The sequence below is a fragment of the Chlorocebus sabaeus genome, chromosome 11 (assembly GCF_047675955.1).
Source record: "Chlorocebus sabaeus isolate Y175 chromosome 11, mChlSab1.0.hap1, whole genome shotgun sequence".
Classification (NCBI taxonomy): domain Eukaryota; kingdom Metazoa; phylum Chordata; class Mammalia; order Primates; family Cercopithecidae; genus Chlorocebus; species Chlorocebus sabaeus.
Genome location: NC_132914.1, coordinates 47,877,646 through 47,892,045, shown reverse-complemented (window position 1 = coordinate 47,892,045; position 14,400 = coordinate 47,877,646). Strand labels below are relative to the sequence as shown.

Below are 14,400 nucleotides of genomic sequence, written 5' to 3'. Positions count from 1 at the left end.
GGTTTTACCATGTTAGCCACGCTGGTCTTGAACTCCTGACCTCAGGTAATCCGCCCTCCTCAGCCTCCCAAAGTGCTGAGATTACAGGTGTGAGCCACCGTGCCTGGCCAATTTTTGTATTTCTTAGTAGAGACCACCATGTTGGTCAGGCTGGTCTCGAACTGCTGACCTCCAGTGACCCGCCCACCTCAGCCTCCCAAAGTACTGGGACCGCACCTGGCCGGAGACCCTATCTCTATGAAAAATTTGGGGAGGCTGAGACTGAGGCTGGAGGATCACTTCAGCCCTGGAAGTCAAGGCTGCAGTGAGCTATGATCATACCGTTGCACTCCAGCCTGGGTGACAGAGCAAGACCTCAACTCAAAAAAAAAAAAGGCTGAGTGCAGTAGTTCACGCCTGTAATCCCAGCACGCTTGGAGGTCAAGGCCAGAAGATCACTTGAGCCCAGGAGTTCAAGACCAGCCTGGCCAACATGGTGAAACCCCATCTCTATTAAAAAATACAAAAATGACCAGGCATGGTGGCTCATGCCTGTAATCCCAGCACTTTGGGAGGCCAAAGAGGGCGGATCAAGGGTCAAGAGATCGAGACCATCTTGGGCAACATGGTGAAACCCTGTCTCTACTAAAAATACAAAAATTAGCTGTGCATGGTGGCCCACGCCTGTAGTCCCAGCTACTCGGGAGGCTGAGGCAGGAGAATTGCTTGAACCCAGGAGGCGGAGGTTGCAGTGAGCTGAGATCATGCCACTGCACTCCAGCCTGGCGACAGAGTGAGACTCAAACAAAACAAAACAAAAAAATACAAAAATTAGCCAGGCGTGGTGGCGCACTCCTGTAATCCCAGCTACTTGGGAGGCTGAGGCAGGAGAATTGCTTGAACTTGGGAGGCAGAGGTTACAGTGAGCCGAGATTGTGACACTGCACTCCAGCCTGGGCGACAAATCAAGATTCTCTAAAAAAAAAAAAAAAAAAAAAAAAAAAGATAAACTTATATGTATATACACCATTAAGAATAGAGTTAATTCAAACACAAAAGCTTGATGATGGCTACCCAGAAACACTGACTCCAAATGAATGGGGTCAGCATTCCAAAGTAGAGAAAGTTAAAGTTTCACTTATGTAGAACTTTTAGCAAAGATTATGACATTTTTCATAGAAGACCAGTGCGTATACTGCAGTGATTTGATTGGTTACAGATTGCTCCATTCTAAGGAAGATTATCACTCTGTAAAGGAGGGATAGTGATCGGAGGGGGTCTTATCTCTGGTGCCCTTTGGTCTTCATTATTTATAGTGAAAAGACAGAGTTGCAGCTACATGCTGTGTGACCCAGGTTGCATAGCCACATTCCTCTCAAGGCTCAGAATTAAAGTTTCTATTATTGTTGTTTCTTTTTCTTCTTCTTCTTTTTTTTTTTTAAAGACAGTCTCACTCTGTCACAGTGGTACAGTCTCAGCTCACTGCAACCTCTGCCTCCCAGGTTCAAGTGATTCTCCCACTTCAGCTTCCCAAGTAGCTGGGGCTACAGGCACATGCCACCACACCCAGCTTATTTTTTAATTTTTTTGTAGAGATGAGTTATCACTATGTTGGCCAGGCTGGTCTCAAACTCCTGGGCTCAAGCGATCCTCTCACCCTGGCCTCCCAAAATGCTGGGATTACAGGCATGAGACACCGCGCCCAATCCATGCTTTGTGTTATGATAAGAAAACAAATGTGCTAAAATGGGGTAAGGAATTCCTGGTCACTGAAGAGCTTTTAAAGATCTTTTTCTTACTTAGCATCTTCTGAAAATACTGGAATTGCTAGGTTTTAGCCTCCTGGTATAAGTGAGAGTATGAAGATTTGCTAACTTTATGCTCTTTTTCTTTTAATGACAGTCTAGGAACATATGCATCTTTACACGGAAGAATCTATTGTAAGCCTCACTTCAATCAACTCTTTAAATCTAAGGGCAACTATGATGAAGGCTTTGGGCACAGACCACACAAGGATCTATGGGCAAGCAAAAATGAAAGCGAAGAGATTTTGGAGAGACCAGCCCAGCTTGCAAATGCAAGGGAGACCTCTCACAGCCCAGGGGTGGAAGATGCTCCTATTGCTAAGGTGGGTGTCCTCGCTGCAAGTATGGAAGCCAAGGCGGCCTCTCAGCAGGAGAAGGAAGACAAGCCAGCTGAAACCAAGAAGCTGAGGATCGCCTGGCCACCCCCCACTGAACTTGGAAGTTCAGGAAGTGCCTTGGAGGAAGGGATCAAAGTGTCAAAGCCCAAATGGCCTCCTGAAGATGAAATCAGCAAGCCCGAAGTTCCTGAGGATGTCGATCTGGATCTGAAGAAGCTAAGACGATCTTCTTCACTGAAGGAAAGAAGCCGCCCATTCACTGTAGCAGCTTCATTTCAAAGCACCTCTGTCAAGAGCCCAAAAACTTTGTCCCCACCTATCAGGAAAGGCTGGAGCATGTCAGAGCAGACTGAAGAGTTTGTGGGCGGAATAGTTGCAGAAAGGAAACAAGTGGAAAATGCCAAGGCTTCTAAGAAGAATGGGAGTGTGGGAAAAACAACCTGGCAAAACAAGGAATCTAAAGGAGGAGAGACAGGGAAGAGAAGTAAGGAAGGTCATAGTCTGGAGTTGGAGAATGAGAATCTTGTAGAAAATGGTGCAAACTTTGATGAAGATGATAACAGCTTCCTCAAACAACAGTCTCCACAAGAACCCAAGTCTCCAAATTGGTCCAGTTTTGTAGACGACACCTTCGCTGAAGAATTCACTACTCAGAATCAGAAATCCCAGGATGTGGAACTCTGGGAGGGAGAAGTGGTCAAAGAGCTCTCTGTGGAGGAACAGATAAAGAGAAATCGGTATTATGATGAGGATGAGGATGAAGAGTGACAAATTGCAATGATGCTGGGCCTTAAATTCATGTTAGTGTTAGCGAGCCACTGCCCTTTGTCAAAGTGTGATGCACATAAGCAGGTATCCCAGCGTGAAATGTAATTTACTTGGAAGTAACTTTGGAAAAGAATTCCTTCTTAAAACCAAAAAACAAAACAAAACAAAAAAACACATTCTAAATGCTAGAGATAACTTTACTTAAATTCTTCATTTTAGCAGTGATGATATGCATAAGTGCTGTAAGGCTTAGAACTGGGGAAATATTCCACCTCATAATAGCCCAGATTCTACTATATTCCCAAAAGGCAATATTAAAGTAGATAGATGATCAGTAGTATATTGTTACACACTATTTTGGAATTAGAGAACATACAGAAGGAATTTAGGGGCCTAAACATTACGACTGAATGCACTTTAGTATAAAGGGCACAGTTTGTATATTTTTAAATGAATACCAATTTAAATTTTTTAGGAATTACCTGTTAAGAGTTTATTTAGTCTTTACATTTTTTTAGATTAATTTTCTGGCTGTGATATATATAAGGAATTTACTACTTTATGTCGTACTCTCTAAACTATATCCTGAACTCAACGTCCTGAGGTATAACACAACGGAGCACTTTTTGAGGCAATTGAAAAACCAACCTACATTCTTCGGTGCTTGGAGAGATCTATCTCCCAAATAAGCTTTTGTATCTGCCAATGAATTTGCTGTACTCCAAATGATTGCTTTCTTTTCTGATTATATCTGTGCTTCTCATAATTTACTGAAAGCTGCAATATTTTAGTAATACCTTTGGGATCACTGTCCCCCATGTTCCATGTTAGAGCAAAGTGAAGAGTTTAAAGGAGGAATAAGAAAGAACTGCCTTACACCATTTGAGCTCAGACCTCTAAGCCCTGTATTTCCCTTATGATGTCCTCTTTTTGAGACACTAATTTTTAAATACTTATTAGCTCTGAAATATATTGATTTTTATCACAGACAGTATTCCCAGAGTGAAATTAAACCAACTATAGGCCTTTTTCTTGGGATGATTTTCTAGTCTTAAGGTTTGAGGACATTATAAACTTGAGTACATTTGTTATACACAATTGATATTCCAAATGTATGGATGGGAGGGAGAGGTGTTTTAAGCTGTAGGCTTTTCTTTGTACTGCATTTATTAGAGATTTAGCTTTAATATTTTTTAGAGATGTAAATCATTGTGCTTTCTTAGTCTTGCTTAGTCTGAAACATTTTTATTCAATAAAGATTTTAATGAAAATTTGAACTTTTCAATGTTTCTCTTCCATTTTATTTTTTTTTTTACATTATTACCGTCTCTCAGGATCTCAGTTTGGGAAGAAAAACATGGTACTACTTTTTTTAGTTGAAGAGACGCATCATCAATACATCTCACCACTAGATGGTAGTGTTGGGCTGATTTTGGATTTCAGTCCTCCCTAAAGGAAGACAAATTTTTCTGGAAAATTGCAGGCAACTTGGCAAGAGAATTAATGTGTACACTCAAAATGAGCTATTTTACCAATTTGAAATCCAGTGGTGGTTTTTATTGTTTATAGCATTCAACATTGAATAATTCACCTTAAAATTATGCCTAGCATGCTGCATGGATTTCCAAATGTCTCTGCTGAAAATGAACTTGTTTTTTACTTTAGGCAGATGCCTTTTTTTTTTTTGGAGACACAGTGTTGCTCCATCGCCCAGGCTGGAGTACAGTGGCGTGATCTTGGCTCACTGCAACCTCCACCTCCCCAGTTCAAGTGATTCTCCTGCCTCAGACCTCCCGAGTAGCTGGGATTACAGATGCCTGCTACCACGCCTGGCTAATGCTTGTATTTTCAGTAGACTCAGGGTTTCACCATGTTGGCCAGACTGGTCTCAAATTCCTGACCTTGTGAACCACCCACCTCTGCTTTCCAAAGTGCTGGGATTACAGGAGTAAGCCATTGTGTCTGGTGCTTTTTTTTTTTTTCCTTTGTTTAAAATCGATGTTCACACTAAGTGGGCAGATGCATTTTTGACTGATTGATATCCTGGCCTGTAGAGGCAACTGCCCCAATTGTTAAGGTTTTTTTTTTTTAATTGGTAGGGTTGAAATGTGGATTTCCTTGGAGAGTAAGGCATGGTTTTTAAGTCATCTGTTACATTTTCCAGGATCCCTGTGTTTTCTAGAGTCTTGCCTGGTTTTCTGAGTGGTTGGTAGGATACTGCTTTCTGCTTTTGCCCCCACCAAATCATTTAAAGATCCATGTTCAGACCAGGCGCAGTGGCTCACACCTGTAATCCCAGCACTTTGTGAGGCCGAGGCGGGCGGATCACCTGAGGTCAGGAGTTGGAGACCAGCCTGGCCAACATGGAGAAAACCCATCTCTACTAAAAATGCAAAATTAGCCAGGCGTGGTGGCACGTGCCTGTAATCCAAGCTACTCTGGAGGCTGAGGCAGGAGAATCGCTTGAACCCAGGAGGGGCAGGTTGCGGGGAGCCGAGCTCACAGCATTGCACTCCAGCCTGGGCAACAAGAGCGAAATTCCATCTCAAAAAAAAAAAAAATCCATGATCATTGAACAATTAATCCAAAAGCTCCTACTGATATAAAATATCCAATCCTGGCTTGAACTTCTGTGACTTGCATTTTACTCTAATCCATCCACATGGTACTCACATTATGCACTGACTTTATACAAAAAAGTCTAAGTACCTGTGGATATCAGTTGAGTGTGCCACCACTTGAGGACTGAGATTACCCTCAGAAGAGCTCTTTTTGGCCGGGTGTGATGGCTCCCAGCACTTTGGGAGGCCAAGGCAGGTGGATCACAAGGTCAGGAGTTCAAGACCAGCCTGGCCAGCATGGTGAAATCCCATCTCTACTAAAAATACAAAAATTAGCTGGGCATGATGGTACGTGCCTGTGGTCCCAGGTACTCAGGAGGCTGAGGCAGGAGAATCGCTTGAACCCAGGACATGGAGGCTGCAGTGAGCCGAGATTGCACCACTGCATTCCAGCCTGGGCAATGGAGTGAGACTCCATCTAAAAAAAAAACATTTCTATGCCTTTCAAGGGCTAAGATATAGACATATCATGAGTACACAGAGTAGGAACAAGGAATAGCTCCAGAGTCAATATAAAGAAAGGATGTCTTAGTCAAAAGAATGACCAGATAACACCAAACATTCTTAAAAAACAAAAGCAGCCAAACAGAAAAAGCATTAATCATTTGTTCTCTTAGCTCTCTAAATGAAGGCTACCTTGTTTGGACCTGGTATATCACTGGTGACTATAGGGTGATGAGAGCTTTTCTGTTGGTAAGGCAGAAAAAGGGGCTAGCTTGGGACTTGAGATGGTTAAGGAGGCTCTGCTCATGACTGCTACAAGGCCAGCTTGGTTCCAGTGACTTGCTGGATCACTCTTGGCCAAGGTGAAAGCAAATTTGCTTTGCATTACATATATCATTAGCAATGTTTCCCAACAGCCAAGAGACTGGGAATTGGTACATGCTCATTTTTCTGGGGATAGAATCATGAATAGGGGCCAGGCACAGTGGCTCATGCCTGTAATCCCAGCACGTTGCGAGGCCAAGGCGGGCAGATCACCTGAGGTCAGGAGTTGGAGACCAGCCTGGCCAATATGGCGAAACCCCATCTCTACTAAAAATACAAAATTAGCTGGATGTAGTAGCATGCACCTGTAATCCCAGCTACTTGTGAGGTTGAGGCAGGAGAATTGCTTGAACCCAGGAGGCGGAGGTTGCAGTGAGCCAAGATTGCGCCACTGCACTCCAGCCTGGGTGACAGAGCAAGACTCCATCTCAAAAAAAAAAAAAAAAAAAATCATGAATAGGGTGTCAGACCAAGATCATTGTGTACGGGTGGTTCTTGCATGCTAAGTTAGTATGTCTTCTGTTCCTTGAGATGCTGATTGAAAATCCCATGGGGCTGGGTTTATTACTTCCTTTTAAAATATATCTTTTTTTTTTTTTGAGATGGAGTCTCCATTTGTTGCCCAGGCTGGAGTGCAGTGGCATAATCTCGGGTCACTGCAACCTCCGTCTCCTGGGTTCAGGTGATTCTCCTGCCTTAGCCTCCAGAGTAGCTGAGACTACAGGCACCTGCCACCATACCTGGCTAATTTTTGTATTTTTGTACAGGTGGGTTTTTGCCATGTTGGCCAGGCTGGTCTTGAACTCCTGACCTCAGGTGATCTGCCTGCCTCAGCCTCCCAAAATGCTGGAATAACAGGCATGAGCCACCGTGCCCAGCCCTTTAAAACTGTATCTTAATATAGTGTAGTTACCATGAAGCTATTGCTGGGTTTGGATGGAAGTGGCTTCAGGCAAGGGCTCACAGAACAGCAGCAGTGACATCACCTATGAGTTTGTTAGAAATGGGAAATGCAAATTCGTAGATCCTACCCCCAAACTCCTGAAAGCAGGATCTCTCTGGATGGGGTCCAGGAACTTAAAGAAACTCTCCTTGTGCGAGATGGGACAAGCTAATATCTGAACTGATGCTAAAGTTTGAGAGGCACTGAACTAAAATGAAGCAAACCAGCCGAGCTCGGTGGCTCACACCTGTAATCCCAGCACTTTGGGAGGCCCAGGCAGGTGGATCACCTGAGGTCAGGAGTTTAAGAGCAGCCTGGCCAACATTGTGGAACCTCGTCTCTAATAAAAACACAAAAATTAGGCCAGGCCCCGTGGCTCACGCCTGTAATCCCAGAGCTTTAGGAGGCCGAGGCAGGCGGATCACGAGGTCAGGAGATCGAGACCACCCTGGCTAACAGGGTGAAACCCCGTCTCTACCAAAAATACAAAAAATTAGCCGGCCGTGGTGGCAGGCGCCGGTAGTCCCAGCTACTCGAGAGGCTGAGGCAGGAGAATGGCGTGAACCCGGGAGGCGGAGCTTACAGTGAGCTGAGATCGTGCCACTGCTCTCCAGCCTGGGTGACAGAGCGAGACTCCGACTCAAAAAAAAAAAAGAAAAAAAAGAAAAATTTCAGCCAGGTGTGGTGGCTCAATCCTGTAATCCCAGCCCTTTGGGAGGCCCAGGCAGGTGGATCACTTGAGGTCAGGGGTTCCATGGCTAACATGGCAAAACACCATCTCTACTAAAAATACAAAAATTAGCCAGGCGTGGTGGCGCCTGCGTGTAATCCTAGCTACTCAGGAGACTGAGGGGAGAGAATCTCTTGAACCCAGGAGACAGAGGCTGCGGTGAGCCGAGATCCCGCCACTGCACTCCAATCTGGGCTGCAGACCGAGACTCCGTTTCAAAAAAAAAAAAACTTTAGGCTGGGCGGAGTGGCTCACGCCTGTAGTCCCAGCACTTTGCGAGTGTGAGAAATGGGAAAGCTCTACTTTGAAGATTATAAAAAGTCACAATTTCTTACTATAAGATTGCTACCCACTATGTGTGTGTGTGTGTGTGTGTGTGTGTGTGTTTTCCAAATCAGCTGTCCTAGCTTGCTCCGGCATGCCTGGACAGAACTAGACAAGCCCCAGCCTATAGTGCATGCCATTCCTTATTCGGAGATGCTTCCCTAAAGATCCCTGGGCAACTTCCTTTTCTTTCTTTGTTCTGTTCCCCTTACCCAATTAAAAAAGTGTTAAACTAATAGCCAATCAGGTAAAGTGTAAAATGTGAGGTCCTATTCAGCCAATGGAAAATGGACACAGCAGTAAGGTAGATGCGTCAGATTATAAATAACTCTGTCTCCTTTGTTTTGTGTGTTCTCGTGGCTGGACAGCTTTTGAGTAGCACCCTTTCTGCAGAAAGTAAAGCTTGCCTTGCTGAAAGATCATTTGTTCCTGCGTTGTTGTTTGTTTGTTTGTTTGTTTTGGGGGTTTTTTTTTGCGACACCAAAAACTTCATTCCCAACAGGGATGCTGCGACAGGCGGATCACTTGAGGTCAGGAGTTCGAGACCAGCCTGGCCAACATGGTGAAACCCCAGGCTCTATCAAAAAATGCAAAAATTAGTCGGGTGTGGTGGCACGTGTCTGTAGTCCCAGCTACTCTGGAAGCTGAGAAGGGAGGATCTCTTGAACCCAGAGGCGGAGGTTGCAGTGAGCAGAAATGGCACCATTGCACTCCAGCCTGGGTGTGATACTGACTCCTTCACACACAAAAATATGCAAACAAACCAGTCAAATTAAATTTAAAGGATTTTTTTGTTTGTTTGTTTGTTTGTTTGTTCGAGATGAAGTCTCACTCTGTCGCCCAGGCTGGAGTGCCTTGGCGCGATCTCAGCTCACTGCAAGTTCCGCCTCCCAGGTTCACATCATTCTCCTGCCTCAGCCTCCCGAGTAGCTGGGACTACAGGCTGGGACTACCACCACGCCGGACTAATTTTTTGTATTTTTAGTAGAGATGAGGTTTCACCATGTTGGCCAGGATGCTCTCGATCTTCTGACCTCTTGATCCGCCTGCCTCGGCCTCCCAAAGTGTTGGGATTACAGGCGTGAGCCACTGCGCCCGGCCTTTTTTTGTTTTGTTTTGAGACGCTCTGTCACCTAGGCTGGAGGGCAATGGCGCGATCTCGGCTCACTGTGACCTCAGCCTCCCGGGTTCAAGCAATTCTCTGCCTCAGCCTCCCGAGTAGCTAGGATTACAGGCATGCACCACTACGCCTGGCTAATTTTTGTTTTTAGTAGAGGTGGGGTTTCACCAATTTGGCCAGGCTGGTCTGGAACTCCTGACCTCAGGTGATTCGCCCACCTCGGCCTTCCAAAGTGTTGGGATTACAGGCATGAGCCACCGCACCCGCCCTGCCTTTAGGAATATTTTTTGAGTGCCTCCCTTTTTTTTTTTTTTTGAGATGGAGTCTCGCTCCGTTGCCCAGGCTGGAGTGCAGTGGCGCCATCTCGGCTCACTGCAAGCTCCGCCTCCCGGGTTCACGCCATTCTCCTGCCTCAGCCTCCGGAGTAGTTGGGACTTACAGACGCCCGCCACCACGCCCGGCTAATTTTTTTTTTCTTTTTCTTTTTCTTTTTTTTTTTTTTTTTTTTTGTATTTTTAGTAGAGACGGGTTTCACTGTGTTAGCCAGGATGGTCTCGATCTCTTGACCTCGTGATCCGCCCGCCTCGGCCTCCCAAAGTGCTGGGATTACAGGCGTGAGCCACCGCGCCGGACAAGTGCCTCCCTTTTCGAGTTGTTTTTCTTCGGTTTCCTTTTCCCCAAGAGAAGAATAAAAGGATTTTTGTAAACTGTTCTTTTATTTTCATTACTGCTTCGAGACGGAGTCTTTGGTCTGTCGCCCAGGCTGGAGTGCAATGGCACGATCTCGGCTCACTGCAAACCTCACTGCAACCTCGGCTCACTGCAACCTCCCAGGTTCAAGCGATTCTCCTGTCTCAGCTTTCCGAGTAGCTGGAATTACAGGCACAGCGCCACCAGGCCCGGCTAATTTTTGTATTTTTAGTAGAGACAGGGTTTTGCCATGTTGGCCAGGCTGGTCTCAAACTCCTGACCTCAGGTGATCCGCCTGCGTTGGCCTCCGAACGTGCTGGGATTACAGGCGTGAGCCACCGCTCCCGGCCTTTTGCAAACTGTTAAGTCCATCTTTTCCGAGGAAAAGTGACTAATTTTTTTTGGAGTCTCGCTCTGTCGCCCGGGCTGGAGTGCAGTGGCACCATCTGGGCTCACTGCAAGCTCCGCCTCCCGGGTTCACGCCATTCTCCTGCCTCAGCCTCCCGAGTAGCTGGGACTACAGGCGTCCGCCACCTCGCCCGGCTAGTTTTTTGTGTTTTTTTTTAGTAGAGACGGGGTTTCACCGTGTTAGCCAGGATGGTCTTGATCTCCTGACCTCGTGATCCGCCCGTCTCGGCCTCCCAAAGGGCTGGGATTACAGGCTTGAGCCACCGCGCCCGGCCCAAAGTGACTAATTTTTAAGGGATAAAGCAGTGAAAGTAGGCTGCGGTCATGGGGCACGAAGGGAAGAAAAGGTTGGGAGCAAAAAGAACTCTGGTGGCAGACAGTAGTGGGCAGGACCAGCAGAGATCCAAGAGAAGCCATGACCTGAGAGATCGATCTGGCCTCCAGCAGTGGAGACAGAGATACCGCCTGGGTGGGAGCGGGAACGTACTTGATTCTGACAGGCTGAGAAAGGAGAACGTCCCCGTAAAGGAGCTAGGCCTGAAATAAGGGGTGTGGCCGTGGCTGGATGGAGGAGTGAGTGGGGAGCAGAAGCGCGACCAAGACCAGCAGCAAAAGAGGGCGGGCCCACCACCGCCCGGGGCGTGGCCCCAGGACCCGGCTGGGCGAGTCAGAGGCTCGGGAAGGGGCGTGGATCCCCGGAGGCGGTTCCCGGGTTGCGGTGAGGGAAGTGGGTCGGGAGGAGAGATGGGCGGTGAAGAGGCCCGGCTCTGCCGGGGAGGCGGGCAGATCCGTGGCGGTGATCAGAAGGGGCCGGAAGGGGGTGGCCGCTGGTCGGGCCCCGCCCTGGGGCCGCCTCCCCGCGGGTTCCGTTGGCTGTGGCGGCAGCTGACGCTTGTGGCGGCGGTGGCTCGGGGTGGGCGTAAGATGGCGACAGCAGCGCAGGGACCCCTAAGCTTGCTGTGGGGCTGGCTGTGGAGCGAGCGCTTCTGGCTACCCCAGAACGTGACCTGGGCTGATCTGGAGGGGCCGGCCGACGGCTACGGCTACCCTCGCGGCCGGCACATCCTCTCGGTGTTCCCGCTGGCGGCGGGCATCTTCTTCGTGAGGCTGCTCTTCGAGAGGTGAGAGCCCGCGAGCGAGCGGCTCGAGGGGCCGGGCGAGGGCAGGGGGCGCCCCGCTGTGGGAAGGGCCGAGGGCCGGAAGCAGAACTGCAGGGAAAGCCCGGAAGCAGGGGCTAGGGGAGCTTGGGCCGCGGCGTGTGATGCTAGGCGAGTGGGCGAGGTGGTAGCGGAGCCTGGGTGGAGAAAGAGTTTGGGGCGTGGGCAAGAGAAAGAGTGGGGGTCTAGGGGAATGCTGGGCCCCTTCAATGTTAGATCCGGAGTTGGCTTGCGGGGGGCGGTCATATAGGCCTCCTCCCAACCTCCAAGGGTCCTACAGATGAGGAAACAGGTTCAGTGTGAACTCTGGCAGAGGCCCCGAAGAGAGGGATAGGAAGGGGCCAGGAGAACCACAGCTAGTTGTGACCATGGAAGCCGAGGAGTCAACCCAAGGGCCAGACGTTCCAAGGGAAAGGAATGGATTCATCAGAATTTTAAGATTCGTTAGGACGCTTGAGTTTCTGAGAACTGAGGGGAACAGGATTAGTTTGGCCCTAAGAGTTGGTTTGGTATGTCAACTCATGCACGTTTGTTGGTAGGAGGGTAGAAATCTGGTGGGGATAGGGTGTGGTGGAGCCCGAGGCTTCCAAAGTATGGAAAGATGTCAGATTAGTTGCAGAACAGGCCTTGGGGCCTGAAATGGAAGGAGGAGTGTTCGAAGGGATAGAGAGCCATTGGGCTTATCAGAGGACAGCTATATTGAGCCAGCTTCTTTTTTTTTTTGAGACGGAGTTTCGTTATTGTTGCCCAGGCTGGAGTACAATGGCACGATCTCGGCTCAACGCAACCTCCGCCTCCCCAGTTCAAGCGATTCTCCTTCCTCAGTCTCCCGAGTAGCTGGGATTACAGGCGCGCGCCACCACGCCCTGCTAATTTTTGTATTTTTAGTAGAGAAGGGGTTTCGCCATGTTGGCCAGGCTGGTCTCTAACTCCTGACCTCAAGTGATCCGCCCGCCTCTGCCTCCCAAAGTGCTGGGATTACAGGCGTGAGCCACCGCACCCGTCCTTGAGCCAGCTTCTAAATGAGTTTAGCAGAATTGCAATATACTTAGTTCAACCATGTGATTTCACCTTTAAGTGAATGGATCATATCTGTTTGTCCAAGATATTCACTGAGGCTTTGGTGTGTGATATTATAATGTGAATTTATAGCTGTGGGTGATTTTGATCAAGTCTACTTAGACTCCAAGAAAGGAGACGTGTTTTTGCCATAGGCCTCAGGTAATGAGGGTGTTTCTTGGACAGCTGTTCGTTTTGCCTTTATCCAAGCATAAATGATTGTAATGCAGGAATGCCCTTTCTGGGATGGGACTATGCTGCAGGTGAAACAATCTGTTAATTTCTGAAAGATAGCATCTGTTTGGGATTGCTTCTTCGATTTGCCTACTATTTTTGACTCAAATCTTTCAAAATATTGTGTTCTATTTAGCTAGTCACTCGTCCATTTATTCGTATTTGTGTATCATCATCAAAATGCTCTACCAGACGTTCAAGTGCAAAAATAAAAGATGCTTAAGAGAAGCAAATGAAACCCAAAGATCTAAATGGCTTTCCTTGGCCCTTGAGGCGGAGTCTCACTCTGTCGACCAGACTGGAGTGCAGTGGTGCGATCTCGGCTCACTGCAAGCTCCGCCTCCCGGGTTCATGCCATTCTCCTGCCTGAGCCTCCCGAGTAGCTGAGACTACAGGCATCCGCCACCACGCCTGGCTAATTTTTTGTATTTTTAGTAGAGACGGGGTTTCATGGTGTAAGCCAGGATGGTCTCGATCTCCTGACCTCACGATCCGCCCACCTCTGCCTCCCAAGGTGCTGGGATTACAAGCATGAGCCACCGCACCCGGCCTTGTTCTGTTAAGTGTAATCATGGTATTTAGTCATCCTGGAATCTGGAGTGGACGCACAAACTGCTTGTCTCTCTTTGGAATAAACTAGATCCAGGTACTCTCTTCCATAGTCTCTGTATAGGAGGGCCAAAAAAAAAAGGAGGAAGGCAATGTAATGACTCCAAAGGAATATACACAAGTCAGGACAAAAATTTTTTTTAAAAGGTGATTTTCATAGAAAAAGATCTCTGCTTTTCATATAAATATGTGCCAGTATGGAAATTTCCCCATGTTAGTGGTAAGAGGAAATAGCTTGTTGCTTATAAACACCCATTTTATATAAATTTACATATCTCTTCAGATTCCAAAGTGTTCCCTCAGATGGCTGAAGACATATATACCCTGGCGGAGCTGCTGGAAGTGATCCTTTACCTGTGGGAATTCTATCTGAGTGTTTCTATGGTGCTCCAGTGTCAGGGGAGTACAGGTGGATGGGAATACCGAACTGAAAGCATTCTAGTATGATAACTCTTGGCCAGTAAGGACGGGCACCTTGTTTGTCTCATGTTTGCTCTTAGGAAAATTTAACCCTAGAAGCACTCTCGCTATTTTGTTTTTTTAAGACCCATTACCTCAGTATAGAATTCACTGCTGAATTGCCAGTTCCTCTTTTACTGTTCTGGTCTTCCATAAAGAAAATAGAGCCACTCCACTCTTTTGTTGTTGTTTTTGAGACAGCGTCTCAGTCTCACCCAGGCTGGACTGCAGTGGCATGAAGCTGACTCCAACCTCGACCTCCTTGGCTCAAGCAATCCTCCCGCCTCAGCCTCCCAAGTAGCCGAGACCATAGGTGTGCACCACTATGCCCAACTAATTAAAAAAAAAAATTGGTGGTGCGGGGCATGGTGGCTCACACCTGTAATCC

General features: G+C 47.4%; 2 protein-coding genes across 3 annotated transcripts in view; both read left to right on the top strand.

Moving 5' to 3' along the window:
* Positions 1–4,167, top strand: part of LIMA1 (LIM domain and actin binding 1) — a 104,037-nt gene extending 99,870 nt beyond the window's left edge. For both annotated transcript variants that reach the window (XM_008003217.3, XM_008003216.3), the window contains exon 11: positions 1,882–4,167. In XM_008003217.3, the coding sequence (XP_008001408.3) occupies positions 1,882–2,890 (1,009 nt within the window). In that variant the 3' untranslated portion in view covers positions 2,891–4,167. The remainder of the gene's footprint in view (positions 1–1,881) is intronic.
* Positions 4,168–11,243: 7,076 nt separating this feature from the next.
* CERS5 (ceramide synthase 5) overlaps positions 11,244–14,400 on the top strand; it is a 37,230-nt gene continuing 34,073 nt past the window's right edge. The window contains exon 1 of the mRNA XM_008003213.3: positions 11,244–11,615. Within this exon, the coding sequence (XP_008001404.2) occupies positions 11,419–11,615 (197 nt within the window). The 5' untranslated portion in view covers positions 11,244–11,418. The remainder of the gene's footprint in view (positions 11,616–14,400) is intronic.